The sequence below is a fragment of the Anopheles aquasalis genome, chromosome 3, assembly GCF_943734665.1.
Source record: "Anopheles aquasalis chromosome 3, idAnoAquaMG_Q_19, whole genome shotgun sequence".
NCBI classification, from domain to species: domain Eukaryota; kingdom Metazoa; phylum Arthropoda; class Insecta; order Diptera; family Culicidae; genus Anopheles; species Anopheles aquasalis.
The window spans coordinates 9,845,001-9,860,000 of NC_064878.1; the positions used below are offsets into that span (position 1 = coordinate 9,845,001).

At 49.4% G+C, this 15,000-nt stretch overlaps 1 protein-coding gene across 2 annotated transcripts; it reads right to left on the reverse strand.

Moving 5' to 3' along the window:
* Positions 1–795: 795 nt before the first annotated feature.
* Positions 796–11,227, reverse strand: LOC126577768 (uncharacterized protein DDB_G0271670). 2 transcript variants are annotated; one of them, XM_050239680.1, is made up of 8 exons: positions 11,021–11,227; positions 8,215–9,457; positions 8,018–8,134; positions 4,310–4,519; positions 4,158–4,244; positions 3,904–4,057; positions 3,156–3,563; positions 796–3,082 (listed from the first exon to the last, which is right to left on the reverse strand). In XM_050239680.1, the coding sequence occupies exons 2-8, from the start codon at positions 8,233–8,235 to the stop codon at positions 2,277–2,279; spliced, it is 1,803 nt and encodes a 600-aa protein (XP_050095637.1). In that variant the 5' UTR covers positions 8,236–9,457; positions 11,021–11,227; the 3' UTR covers positions 796–2,276. The 2 variants fall into 2 exon arrangements, with proteins under 2 accessions (XP_050095637.1, XP_050095638.1); XM_050239681.1 differs by having other exon boundaries at positions 11,012–11,227.
* Between the last annotated feature and the right edge of the window lie 3,773 nt (positions 11,228–15,000).

Sequence of the window (15,000 nt, forward strand, 5' to 3'; positions counted from 1 at the left end):
AGGGGGGGGGGGGGGGGGGCATCGGCCGGTCCGATGATTCATCGTTTGGCGTCCGGAATCTTTTATGTTTTCCCTTACAGTCAATCGGCAATCCGGAGGATTGCGACAGGGACAGAAACCTTACGCCCGAGAACGTTGGTTTGTTGTCTCATCGTGTTCTCCCTCCCCGGTTTCGCCATTTTCCATCCCCTTCAGGAGGCCAGCAGTTCTGGCGTTGGACGTTTTAATAATTTACACATTTCTTTCAATCCACTGCGTGTGCACTGCAGGCCTGGTACGCATTAGCGCGAACGCGCGCTCGGTTGTGATTGGCAAGGGGATGGGCGTAATTTGCAGCAATTAGCACGGGCCCGGGCAGCAGCAGCAGCAGCAGCGCCCCTTGCCCACATGCACATGAGTGATGAGCGTGTGCTAATCGAAGGAAGAGATTTCCATCAGCATTTAACATCCTCGACGCTATCGCGACGGATAGCAGGATACGAGCGGCTTGAACAACCAATCCGTGCACTAGTGGCCTTGCTGCTGCTGCTGCTGCTGCTGCCAGCGTTGTCGAATGTGTTTTTGTTTGATTGGAATTCGTTCATTTGATATGATCTATTGGAAATTGCCGAACGCTTGATAAGGCCGATGGCATGACGTGCATAACGAGCTGATGGATCGCCCGCAGTCCGTCGCAGTTTGTGATGCATTCGGTTATTCGGTTCTCTCCCTTCATGTAGAACTATATGTAGAAGCAGGTTTTTTTCTTTATTGTGGAACTGATTTGAACTCTTCTCGCCCTTGCCTGGCCGTCAAATGATCCCGTTTTGTTCTGCTTCACAGTGGGGGGGGGGGGGAGGGGGTTTTGGTTTTTCATATCAAAATAAATGTATAAAACAGCTAAATATAAATATATCATTTCGATTTGTGTGTACCAGCGTGTATGTATGTGTGTTTTTGTTGCGTGTATTTGTGTAGGGGTGTGTATTGTGCGCCTGCAGGATAGGGCCGCCTATCCTTATCCACCGTTGATCCACCGGTTCTAAATACGTCCCAATTGAACGCTCCCAAAATCTCTGTTTGTGCCATTCAATCATCCACTGTTTATCCACCTCAACCAACATCCGACAGCCTCTGCAGGACTGCTAACCCGTCATATGTATATTATTGCATTCGGCGACGCCCTCCCATCTCGCCACTTTTCTTTATCGCTTGTCTTTTTTCTTCGTCAGCTTCATTTATGGCTTTCTAATGCCCAAATCGGAACAAATATAAGCTAGTGATTGATTTCTTCCCTTTTCTCGTACACTGCTTGAAATGGGACAGTTTGCTAAAGCTAAAGCTACAATCGCGAAGCGTACGTATAATTGCTATTCCTGCTAATGATGATGGGGGAATGGGTGATCATCACGCATCAATTGTTGTTTGTGATTTTTCTGCTGCAGCTAATTCGAAACAAAAGGCTTCTATTTGTTCTATGAAGTTGTTTTGGCTTTCACAAATAACAAACTAAACACACCCGTTATGTATGAGGTGGAGGAGCATCTACAGAAAAAAAAACACGAGCGTGATACATATTTTACTTTGCGAGTTTTAATTTGAAATCGTGTGTAAATATGTTTTGTATGTTGCTAAATACTGGTCACTGGATGCCATTTTTTATGATGATTGATGCGTCCACATTTTTCAAACAATTATATGGTCTCCTTCATCACTCGTCCTCTCGTGTACCGTGCTTATTCCTTATTTGATTTCATTTGCATTTCCACTACCAAAAAACCTTGCCAACAATTGTCCGCGATTCCTGCGCGGATTTCGCCACTCAAAGCTATCACACCGACAAGAAGCACAGCACGTTTCCTCATCACTAAAGCTTCCACACTCTATAGTTTTGTGATGCACAAAACCATCACCTCATTAGAGAATCCTTTTCTGAATAGAACTTTCGATACCATACAGTAAAAGGGGGGCTCTCCTACGAATTGATACACAGTTAAAGCGCTCGTAACAGTGGCTGCCTGATAGTAGCATCTAGTGGCCCTTTGGCATTGGCATTTTTGATAAAAAAAAAGAGACCGCACTATAATATGGGGCGTCTGTTCGCTAGCCTACGCTATAGAGTGGAGCGGAGCAGAGTGATTATGTGAGTTTACTTAGCTAAGATATTGAGCGTTCGCGCATTTCCACGCCCGATCGGGCTATTCCTTCCCTCTTCCAAGCGTTCCCTTAAAGCCAAGAGTTTTCACAAATGTTTTCACCGAAGATCAAGCATCCTGCGCCTGGATCCACTGCCCTCCCTATTCTTTCCGTGTGACACGATTACTGGCATTATTAGTGGTGACTGTCTGGCGAGTAGCCGTCGTCTCACTGTTCCTATTAGTACTGACACCATCTTCGCCGGCTGCATCCTTGGTACTGAAGCCATCTTTCATATCCTTCTTGGCTTTCCCGGTGGAATCGGGACGATTCGCGCTAATGTCTATCACAATCGAAGGTGCGCGTGTTGGGGGAACGTCGGAACGCTTTCCACTGCCCGTGGTAGTGGAAGTGGTCTTTGCCATGGTAGCAGCATTAGTAGCAGTAGCGGTAGTAGTAGTTCTAGTAGCACTTGCGTCACTGCTGGTCGTCGTGCTACTGGAACTCATGACGGTATTATTATTACTCGGGACGGTGGTTTTGGAGGTTGGTTTGCCAGTGGCATTCGCCTCCTTTTTGGCAGGTTGAGCACTCGTGTTGACAGCAGGAGACGATGAAGCGCCACTGTTGCTGCTGCTGTTGGATGGTGATGCTCCACTTACGGCGGTGGACCCTTTCCGACCGGTGTTGGGCGTAGTACCGGTAGCAGTCTTTTTCGCTGACGCACTAGCCGCCATCTTGCCCGGAGTGGTCGCACTTTTCTTCGGCGACGCTTTCGGTGACGATTCGGGCGTTGATTTCGGAGTCGAGCGCATACTCAACCGACGGCAGGGTCCGGGGGAGCTGCCTGCTGCTCCAGCACCACCACCGCCACTGGACGATCCAAGATAGATGGCCGATCCGGTGCCTCCACTCACGCCACCACTCAGATCAACCCTCGACCCATGTATGGACGGTGGTGCAGATCCTACGGGAAATGGGAATGGGAAGAAATCGCTATCAACAATCAGCCGTGGAAGAAGCGCGTTCCGCCATCTTACCTGTGTAGGAGTATAGTCCCGCGGGACTGCTGCGTGGTCGGTACGTGCTCACGATGCTGCTGCTACGCCGAAGCTCCGACAGCTCCCCGATGTCTATTTCGGCCGCATACTCACCGGCCGCCCGCGGATTGTCGGGATTACGGCTGCCAGTCGTTCCGCTACCGGGTTCACCGGTCGATCTTCGCTGTGCCGAAGCTTTACGTAGAGCTGGTGACGTCGGGCAGGACTGGGCACCACCGGGCGAACCGACACTGCGTACCGACAGCTGCGACGAGCTGGACGGTGACGTCGACAGGGAAGAGTTGTACTGTTTTTTGGACGAAAGACTCGACTTCCGAGATACCCGGCCACCGCCGCCGCCGCCGCCACCACCACCACCACCGCCACGTGAATCCTGCCGGCAGATTCCTGCACGCAGGTGACGGTGTTAATTCGTATTCGAAAATCGCTTACATAGTTTTGCCTCTACACGTAAAGCCAGTGAAGAATGAAGATGACGCTTATGGTGATGGTGATGAAATGTAGAAGCTGACAGGAAAATGGATGCTTCTAGCAGGGTGAAGGGTGAACGAGTGATGAAGCTGAACGGTTATGAGGTAGAGTGTGAATGCTGTAAAGAAGAGATCGCAGAAGAGAAGCGAAGCGGTGTGATAAGCCGTGGCAGAAGCGATGCGAACCGAAAGCTACTTATGGAACGATGAGCTAATGTGATGCTGCTGCTTCTACTACCAACTAGCGGTCGTCTTACCGGTCGGACAGTCTTTACCAAACTTGCAGTGACCCTCGCAGACACCCTTACTCTCCAGGAGCTCCTCGTAGTAGTCCAGCGATAGGTAGCACTGCTCCCGGTCCGACGATTCCAGCGCCAAACTGGGAAACCGTTCCTTAAGCCGCTTCCTTTCCTGTCGAAACCAACGAGAGAGAGAGAGAGAGAAGGAGAGCAAGCTTATTACACTCCAGGACACACCAAGATGCGCACATTGGCCCGAAACCGACACTTACCTCTAGTAGTTTATTCGTTTCGAACTCCTGCAGCTGATTCTGGAAACCCAGGTTCGGATTAGCGATTGATCGCCCAGCACGTACGACCTAACAGGATCGGAGAAAAAAAAGAATTGTCAAGAAAAGTCCCGGATGCCCCTCCCGCGCGTTACCTTCAGTGCTTCCTTCCAGCTGAGTGGCGTGACGGCCATGATGTAGGCGACGGCCACCGTCACCGAGCGGGACATGCCGGCCAGACAGTGGATCAGCACGTTGCCCTGCTTGAGGCGTGCCGAGTGGATGAAATCGTTACAGACGGAGAAGTACTGCGACAGATTTTGGTCCGGTTTGTCGGCGGCGATCACGCACAGATAGTGTTTGTCCTAGGGCACCAGCGGTCGCCGCGATGAAGACGGTAAGAAGAGATGTCAGAGAGCATGAAACACGATAAATATATCGGCCACCAGGGCATCGTAATTGGTAACGGTAGCTTTGGGTTTGGGAATTCGCGCACGGCGTATAAATCTAACATTATGACAGATTCCTCGCTCCTTTCGTATATGGGGGCTTTGCTTGGTACAAAATTGAGGGCTCCCGAGGATCTGTTCGTGTTGCAAACTATAATTATGTTCCGAGTGGATTCATTCGGCAGTAGATCGCCCGGCTAAAAACTTGGGCTTCTAACGACCAATCTGCCGTCAGGTACTGGCCTATAGCATGCTGCTGCCGTAACGGAAGAGCTGAAGTATTAAACTTTTAATTTATGTATCCTTGGAGTCCCAAACACGCCGTTCGAAGAGTATATTTAAAGTATATTATTTTAATTATATTTTTGTAGATATATTTTAAATTAAACTCAAGCACTGCATGCCTTTCGTCAAAGTATGCTGAAACGCAAGGCCTTCCCAAAAAACTAATCACCACTTCACAGAGATTTTCATATTCAATCATAGTAAACATATTCATGCGAGTGTGAAAAGTTGCAAAAAGGGGTCCTGGCTGAATCCTTCATTTCAGTGAAGCCATTCCGCGGTGCTGCAGCTGGCACGGTCTAGCGCCTTCATCGGTTTCGCCAATTTCATTTTAGTGTCCCCAGGACGCCTGTCTGTGTGTGTGTATGTGTGAGTGCATTCAAGACTCGAAACCTAGTTGAACTTTCCATTGACAGCCCGTTGACGCGGGGACAAGGAGCCGGCAAACTGCTCTGGATATTAGAAAAGCCCGTAACGGAAATGTGCAAAAAAGTGCTGAAACATGGCACGAGACGGCGAGGTCTTTCGTCCTTCTCGGCTCTGGCCACAACACACGTAACCGCACGACGGACGGTTGGATCGAAGGTATGTGTTGCATGGTGGTGGACCGGTTCCATTTTCCACTTGGAATTTGGTGCACGCAAACACGCAAAAGAGAAAAGGCAAAGCGAACATTATGTTGGCGGGGGACACATTATCTATCCGCGTATGGCGCCATTATCGTGAAACAATGTCAGGGGCATCAGCCGCTTGGAAAACTTCTGTTCACTCGGTGAACAATGGAAAACCCTCCATCTCTCTCTCTATCCGCCCGCTTTCGCTCTCCTTTTCATACTCATAATTCACAACAAAAGTGCTGTGGTGCAAAGTTGATCAACCAGCAGAGTTTTGCGGGCTACGGCACGGAATCGATCCCATCTAGTGCTCCGTGTAGTAGTTCTTGCCAGTTGCCAGTTGCCTCACCAAGCCGTTCGTTATTGAGATGTTTCTTCGATTCTTTCTTGTTGTATTTCTATCCATTATTTGCTGTTTCTATTTATATTTTGTATCGTGTGACAATGGTTGCGGTTTGAGCAAGATTGATGATGATGTTACATACAGCTGCCCCTACAAACGCTTGTTCGTACATCATCGCACGTTCTTTTTGATTCACCGATAGCGAGAGGATAACGGCACGGAATCGAGATGTTACTCCCATATCACTGTTCCTCTCACCTACCACGTAATCCATCAACTTTTCGCGGTCGCATCATCTTTCATCATGCGTAACAATGTCCTACCCTCTCCCTTTTCCCAATGCGCTTCTCGGGGCACAGCGTAAGTCGTAAACGTAGCATCCACGATGCGTGGAGCACCATGTTTGATCAATGTCCATCATGTGTTAACCAGAGCACGGAAGGAGCATCCGTATCTGGTCGTATCGGTCGTAAATGTAATAAAAGCTTTTCGCTGCTTGTTCGCACACTCATGGCGAAGAGACGTCATAAGGGAGGGTTGCGGGAGATTGTTAATCATGCAACGAACCCATACATTCGTGCAACCGTTCGTTCGGTAAGCAACCGCGGTATGCTATGGCGAGATATGAAATCCCATCGATTGTCGCATCATGTGCACGATAAAAATGGAAGTGCTCATTGGGGACTTGAGTAATTATAGAGCGTTCAGCCATGATGCTTTAGGTCAGCAGTGTAAGGCTCATATTAGTATGCGGGATGCAATTTAAAGTATCAACCGCAGAAGAAATGTTCAACCAGTTCGCGGACCATTTCACCACATAATTTCTAGGTGCATGGCTTTATAAACTTTGCTTTTCGTGCCCAGAGAGATAAAAGCAATTACAAAACTGATCGCCGCGTCGGGAAAACGAAATGATGAATATCCGTTGCCAAAATGCGATGATGGAGGCGCCAGGTAACCGGTAAAATTTCCGGGTTTTTAAATTATTTTGTTTAAGAAATTTAAATAGCTAATTAACCCAAAAAATGATTCTTCATTCAATTTTTTAAACACTATCGCCATTGCTGATAAATTACCAATCATCAATTCCATCATATTCATAGCATAAAATTACAAAGAACTTAAAAATAATGACGCAATAACTCAACATACATATACACAGTCGACAGTCGTGTTTGCCTGAAGCCTAAAATTCCAGCTACTACAAAGAACGACCACACGCTAGTACGCATTTCACATTTAAATGTATACCGTATTTGCGTTGGTTCGATTTCATCATCACCCTTCGCTCGGCGTCTCACAAGTGAAGCAATCAAGCGCAAAAGTAAACAATTCACCATAACGATTACGTTCTGGCATTTAATGCGATTTGCATGTCGATTCCTACTTTCCATTGCATCTATTTGCATAAATTAATCGAGCGTCGAGCATGAAACCCAAACCGCCGCCCCCAAGTACACCAAAAGTTCAACAGAGACAGACCCCAGCTGGTCGCCACACGAAACTCATAAACTGATAAACAACCAAATAAATTATTCACCAAACAGACGCTGGCACATTTTCCCAACGAGTTGGTAATCACTGGACGGAAAGGATACTGGTGGAAGGCCACAAAGACCACGAGCCACGTTCGTATTAATCTACTCCGAGAGACCCCTTTCGTCCCGAGCTCGAGGGGTCAAGCAAAAGGAAAGTTTGTGCTTCTGAGTTATCACAGATCATCACTGCAGGGTGGGAGGGGAGTTGTTTCATTTGAGGAAACTTTGTCGATAAAACTATAGAATTTAGTTTTCGTCGTCGGCGTGCGAATTTGTCTGAATTTCAATCTGCGGACAGTGGTACAACAACAGAATCCTTTGCCAAAAACCGTCCTTCCTCTCATTAGTGTTGTTTTTTTATTCCTTTCGTTGGCCCAAGAAGTCATTAGTCATTGACCACTCGCGTCGCAATCAATCAAATAAGGCCAGTAGGCCGTACCGTTATTGCGCCCATTAACCTAATTAACGAAGTCTCGTACGTTTGACCGAGCATTGAAGTGAGCTCTTCACTGATTTGCGGAGTCTCTCTCAATAAGAGGGTGTATCCGGTAACGATTGATCATGTTGTCACCCCGCCCTTCCTTTCTCTCTATACCCTCCCGTAAAAGAAAAACCATTCTCTCCCCCGGCTTACCGGATGAAAACGTCGCGGACTGTCGTGGATGGAAACGATGTGCGTGATGCCGTGGCGGTCCAGCTGCTGGAAGTCCTTCGAGTCTCGATAGTTGCCAATGTACAGCCCGGGCATGACCTGCGGTACATACAGGATGCACACAACATTGCTGACCCTGATTCCATTTTTAATTATCCCCTCTCCCGCTTAGAGCTTACCTTGTTCATGCCATTCCCCATCTTGGCCGAATAAGTTGGAGCAGGGAATAGGGTTCACAAACGAATAGAGGAACAGTTCCTACACGATAACTTCATGGATGTAATCCATTCTAATAAACACGCCTTTTATGCCAACGTTCAACAACAATTGATCAACAACGAAACTTTGAGCATTACACACTCCTTGCGCAGATCCTTGCGATTCTACGCCCAACCAGCAACTGCCGGTTAAACTTTGCACCATATCTTTGCTTGCTATCAGCCGTTCCTGATCATAAAGCCTTTCGGTGAGACCCAGTACGGGCCACATAGGCACACACGCGCGTCTTATATGCACAGTAAATCACTTGTAAGCAGTCGTTGGGCTTAGCGGACGATGGCATCCTTTATGACTTTGCATCACCGCCCCTGGGCCGTGTCCAGCGACCCACGTGCTCCCAGTGTTTTATGGTGGCGTTCACATAAGCTCGAGGCCTCGACGTCGTCGTCGTCGGTCTCGAGCTGTCGGTACACCACGGTTCCATCCGAAGTAGTTGTTGTTTGTACGGCCACACATTGTGCTCATTTGCTCTGTTTTTGGGCGAATTTATTCATCGTCTCCCCTTCGATTACTGGCGGCACAAAACACCACAAACCCTTTTTTGTTGTTGTTATTCATGTTTGGTCCGGGATTTTTCTTTGTTATTGAATCCAATTCATCCATCCAAGCACAGGATGGGGGGTGGAGAGATCATTCGGGAATTTCAATAAACGTCGACCGCGCCGATCCGGCCACAGCTGTTGTTGTTCCATCGGAAAAGGGTTCGTTAGTTCACATGCTACCATGCCACGGTCCGCGAAATCGAGTTCAATTTGAACCATCACGGCTCCACGGCACATCCTGTTCTGTCTTCTACGCTTTCACGTGGCCACTCCCTTGGAATGAGCTAAAAGGATCTGCTATTTCACCGCTTCTGTTCGTGGCAGGTAGAGCGGTAAAGCAAACTTTGATTTGATTTTCATCCATCACAAGCCCGGTCCACGTCCGGTTGACGGTGGTGTCCCGGTCGAGTCCCTGTATGCTCTGCGCTCCCTGACTCCCGGTTTGAGGAAACTGGTTGGAACTGGTTAGGTTCAGGTACACAGGCTTTTTCTTTTGATGCCTTTCAACAAACTCGCTCACGATTGGAAAGGATTCTACACTGGATCACAGCTAACTACAGGACACTTCACTAAGCTAAAAGCTGGTAAGTCAAAGTAACATCTGGAATGATTTTACAATGTTTAAAGATTATTACTCAAAGCACAACAACTTATAAGGAACCTCAGCGCTACTCTCAATTAGTTCAGTTATTGAATTCAATCCATCAGCATCCGACCGTCACTCTTCACAACCGACCGAAGGCTAACGATCCAACGGCGAGTGATGATGACGATCAGGGGCAAGCCCTTACTTGTGTTATGTAACCGTACCCCAATACCTCTTGAAGAAGAACGGCTTCGGAGAATCCTTTTCTCCTTACCGGCCGAAAGGTGCGTTCCGGTGGCATGCTTCAAGCACACAGCGGCCGCCATTCCTTAGGTAAGTGGCACTAGGACTGACCCACCAGGTCGGCGATATCGTACCCGAAAAAGCGAATTTACGAGCCGCAACAGGACACTCTCTCGTTCTCTGGCTCTCTCTCTCTCTCCTCATCTGTTTTGTTTATATCTTCGCTGCACTACCCGGCACAATCCAGGACATTGACGACGCTCTTTAATTTTTGACACCCACAAAACGCGAAACACTATCTATCGCGCGCCCGAAGCAATAACATTGCACCAACACACCCCCAAAAACGACGGCTCAGCCAATCGAACTGCCAACTGTCGCTCTCTGTGGTGTCCCCTGAGCATCCGGAGCTCGCGGCCAGAAGTCAATAAGCCATGCTACTACTACGCTACTATCACTACTACCAACACCAAGCACATTTATGGTGTTTCAGGTAAGGGAGTGAGTGCGCAGGGGAGTAGTAGTAGCCGGCCATCAGAATTCAATTACCAGAAACACGCACACAACGCAACAACGCTGCCAACCGTCTTTTCTTATCACCATCATCACCATCGGCACCATCGGAAGCGAACGGTAGCCAGGAAGGCAGGTCCTTGTGAGACAGGTGCGGTCCCGGTTAGCATGGCGGTTTTGCCTTCGCTCTTTCCAGTTTATTGCTCCCTCGCGGCACCGTCGGAACGAGACAAACCGACGACGACGATGACGACGACGACGACGTCCAAAACGCCTTCGTCCGTTGCCATGGTTGCCAATGGTTGGGTGAACATGGCTTGATGGGTGGTGGGTCGAGGTCAAGGAAGCACAGGAGGCATGGGAGCGGCAGGTTGCTCTCTGTGACATCGAAGTTGCCTGTGACGGCCTCCCTTGATGAATCGCGAGAGAGAACCGAACCGATTTATTCAAAAATGCCTTCGATTGGCAGGCCCAGGACCCTCGGATAGGTATTGATCCTTTGTCGCCTACCTTCTCGCTTTGTTTTTTTGTTTCCCGTTATGTTTTTGTTCATTTTAACTTCCAACTCGTGGGGTGTTACACCCCGTGCTTGGCATAAAGCTGGTGTTATTGGGAGTTTAGCGAGGGTTTCAGTCCGATACTCGCCTCCCAAAAAAAACCCCCCAAACCAAAGGAAAGCTTCACAAACACGCACACAAACGCATCCGGTTACTTCCCACATCCTCCACTCGCTCTCCCTCCCTCTCACTCGTTCTCTCTTCCACTCTCTCTCGCTGCATCAGCGGAAAACTCCAGAAGCAACACTGAACTCACGTAACGCACCCTGTTCTACAATCCTTATCCGACAACGACCGACCGACCGACCGACCGACCGTCCGACTCAACACGCCCGTAAAGTTGCGGAAAATGAATCTCTCTAGCGATAGGGGTGCGAGATGGGAAGACTGCGTTCTTTCAAAGCACAGCGCGGCGCGTAGAAGGCGTAGTTGTTGTTGAGGGAAAAGGGAGGGCAAGGAAAACCCTCTTAACTACCACCGCGGTCCACGCGGTACCGAGCGCAACCACTAAGCGAAAGAGACTAACCCGGCCCGGTACGACCGGCTGCTCTGCGAGCTACTCAACGGGCTACTAGTCGGCTTTCGAGTAGGTCACGAGCGCGCGAAGTCGAGCAGTTGTACGATGAGTAGACGATGCTCCCAAAGGCTCCAAGGACAACGATAGCGCGCGCGAGAGAGAGAGAGAGAGAGAGAGAGAGAGAGTGAGAAGCATTCGCGAATTGGCCTTCTCGTACGATGGTGGTGGTTGTCAGTAGCGCTGTCACGGTTCTCCTCGCTCCACGGCACGGCACGGCTCCACGGGAGGGTCCTTAGCCGCGTGTGTCGACGGATCATCGCATCAAAACGAGATGCGGGTTAATTTGCATGCACCGGTCGGTCGGTGGGTACCGCACCCGACACCGAACGCCGGCTTCTTCCTTTTTTTTTGCCTGCGATACGTCGCGATTCAATTACCATCTTTTTAAAGCTCGTCATGGCACTTTGGCAGGCCACTCAGTTTGAGCGGAACACACACTGAAAGCCGATTTCTTTTGACGGTTCATCATGAAACAAACGAGATAAAGAACGAGACGGTTTATCGACTTCAAACAAACCGAAACTTCGTCCATAACTTCGCGACGCATAAGTTAAACACATTAAGTGCAAAAGAAAAAATACTGCATCAACACGAACACAGGCAAAGCTGGTACCGAAAACTACTGCGGTATCATATTTCTTTGCACAAATATTGAACTTCACCGACTAGCGCCGAACGCTCGTCTGAGCAAAGTGGTCGTAAAGCAGCGTTTGTCGTGTAATAAATCCCGCCAACCCAACAAACCTCCTGTTGATGGTGGCCTTCTGTTCCAGCTAAGCGTACACGGTACATGCCGTTGGATAGGATAGGAGGCGGATGTTAGCAATCACATCTTTATCTCTCCGATCGGTTCTGTTATCGGTGGCGCACACGACGACGCGACAGATGCACCCCTTGAAAGGGGGTGGTGGATTACGGTACACCATTAGCTCGCATGTCTGCATCCAATTATCGGGGGGGTGGGAATGGGGTTGCCATCAACAGTGTCAGTAGCTCCTGCGTCCAGCACCATCCTTCTACCGCGTGGCTTCCATTATTTATTTGATTTAATTGTCACAACCAACGCCCTTGGTACTTCCTTTGTTTCACTCCGGTCACCCACCCCGCCGGAGGGTGTCGGTTCGATCACATACACGATTTACACCACACCAGTGGATGTATGTGCGACCTGGATTACGACACGGTGATGCCACAGCGGCGATGGAGCGTCAATTTGCGCGATTAAAACCTAATGGAGGCGCCAGTAGTTTTCGCCTTCTCCGGCGGTGGGATTTCATTACGATTCGCGTGATTTTTTATTCACACAAACACCCATCCTGCCCTGGGCGCGGTGTGCTCAATCAAATGGAATCAATTATTTGCCAGCCGGATGCTCTCAGATAAATTACAACCCCCGCCTACGTAGGGGATGGTTTTTCCCGTTGGGAGAACTGGCCACTATCACACAGGTGTGTGACCTGGATTCCCGTGAACGCATGACACAGTGAATCATTCCCAGCGTGCTTTTGTGTGGCTTTCCATTCCTTCGATTCTCCGATTTTTTTTTCATTTCCCTTTTTTCCAAGCCAACCAAACCAACTTCAAAGCCGACCGAGCTTAACATACCACATAGGCGCCCGCCCCGGGGGGCTAGCGGCGACACAGAAATGACGCACTAACTCCGGTTCCCAAGCCCGGGACACCGGGTTAAAAGCTCGAGTAATCCTCGAGCCTATAGTTTAATGGATAACCCCTTCACTTCACAAGGACACTCGCCTCGTAACTTGTGGGGTGGGCGAACACTGAACACTGCGTTCGATGTCAGCGACGCAGTCGGGGGCGCGTGTACTAGGTGTAGTGTACGGGCTCGGGAGAGAAGAGATAAATATTTACCCACAACACAGTATCAACAACGAAACCCTCGAGCTTAAATGGGGTGAGGATGCTGAATAGCAGCAGCGGCAGCAGCAGGCTCAGTAGGTGGTGGGAGCGAGAGTGTTCGACCTTCATTCTCCATTAATTGCCCTGCCTGCCGGCTTATGCTGGGAACTTCAAATACACACGGCCACACCAACACCACTGCTGCTGAAATACGCCCCTGCTTCGCCCCAGCTGGACGAGACATTTTCTAATTCCCGGAAACGCAGAACTGTTTGTACCGTTTCTGATTTGGTCTCATCTGTTCGCCGTTCTTCCTCTTCATAAACACGGCTCCTGGGCCTAGGTCTCGGCACAGGTTTATGTGGATGAGAAGATGTGCTTTATCTTCCCGGTCGTGCTCCACTCTACGGACCGTAACCGCAACATACCGTCTATCCCTTTGGGAGGAAGCTCTGAACTCAGATCCTCAGTACTTCGTAGTTTCTTTGCTTTGCCGATAAAAAGAGGATCTTCATCTGTGAGGCAGGCAAAATTATGGTGCACCAGTGGTCGAGGAAGCCACAGAGACAGGATGTGATATGGTGACACACATAGAAACACCCGCGCGCACTCGAACGATCGCAACACGGAGCGATGATGATGAACAGGAAGAGTTTGTGTTACCGTCCGTTCTCTAGTTCCACCGCCCGCAGGCTCGGTTGATATTAACGGGCATGAAAGATGCACAAAACTCAACCAGCGTGCCGCCTTCATCACCGGCAGCGGCCATCAAAACCTAACCGCCATTATTAATTCAAGCGGCCCCAAAAGCAGGGCGCTTCCTGCTGCTGCTCGTGAGCTCTAGAGCTTTCCGAAGTGTATTTTGATTCACTCCTGAGGGTAGCTACCCTGGCTGCTCCTGACAGCACGCCAGGCACCTTCCGAAGGGTCATGATGAATGGACGTCATGGTGGGGAGAGGGAGAGTGGGCTACGATGGTGGTCCACAGCTTGTGGAGTTCACGTTTCCGAAGGCTATCTCTCTACTCGTGAAGGGTATGTGGCCTCGTCGTCACTCACTCAACGTTTGCCGGCCCAGCAGGACCACGGGTTGGTTCTATCTCATTTATGATTGCTTGCCATGTTTCGCGTCCCTTCGACCCACCAGCCGTACCCACCCAGTGGTAATGAGACCGCAAAACGGTGAAAAGGATTCGCCAACCCATTGCCCGGAGAGACGATCGATTTTTGCTGTTGAGTTTTGTGTGGCCATCCTGTTGCCACTAATGTGGTACCGGACGGAGTCTTCCCGGAGTGAAGGAGGCTGTTAGATGGGTTCGGTCGTAATTACTGCCCTTCGGTTCTGGCGAGCGTGGGAATCACTTTCGTAAAAAGGGATCCTCTTACACTCTCGTCACTCTACAAGATGGCCTAGACCGCATTAAAACAACCCCATCCCAGCCAGCAATTTGGAGAACCGAACCGAACGGCGGTCCTCGAACAGAGTACGGCAGAACAGGTTCAAGGTCGGTGACCTAGATTCAGCGGACTGACACAAGGCCACACCACAGCGATGATGCCCGTGAAATGTACGTCCTTGGACGTGAAGCAGTGTGCGGCCTCTGAGTGCTTTCCGATGTAATCGTTAGGTGGGCGGACGGTCGCAGTTGGAATTGATTGAAAAGCTCTCCGATTTGATGGCGCTTCACGGGAGCTTTCTTTCTATCTATTGATAAAAAGAAGGTGAAAAAAGGAAGCTCAAATTTGATAAAAGAGAACGACTTTATTGCTACCTAGTACGGGCTGCTGGCGAGAGGGATGCTAAAACGG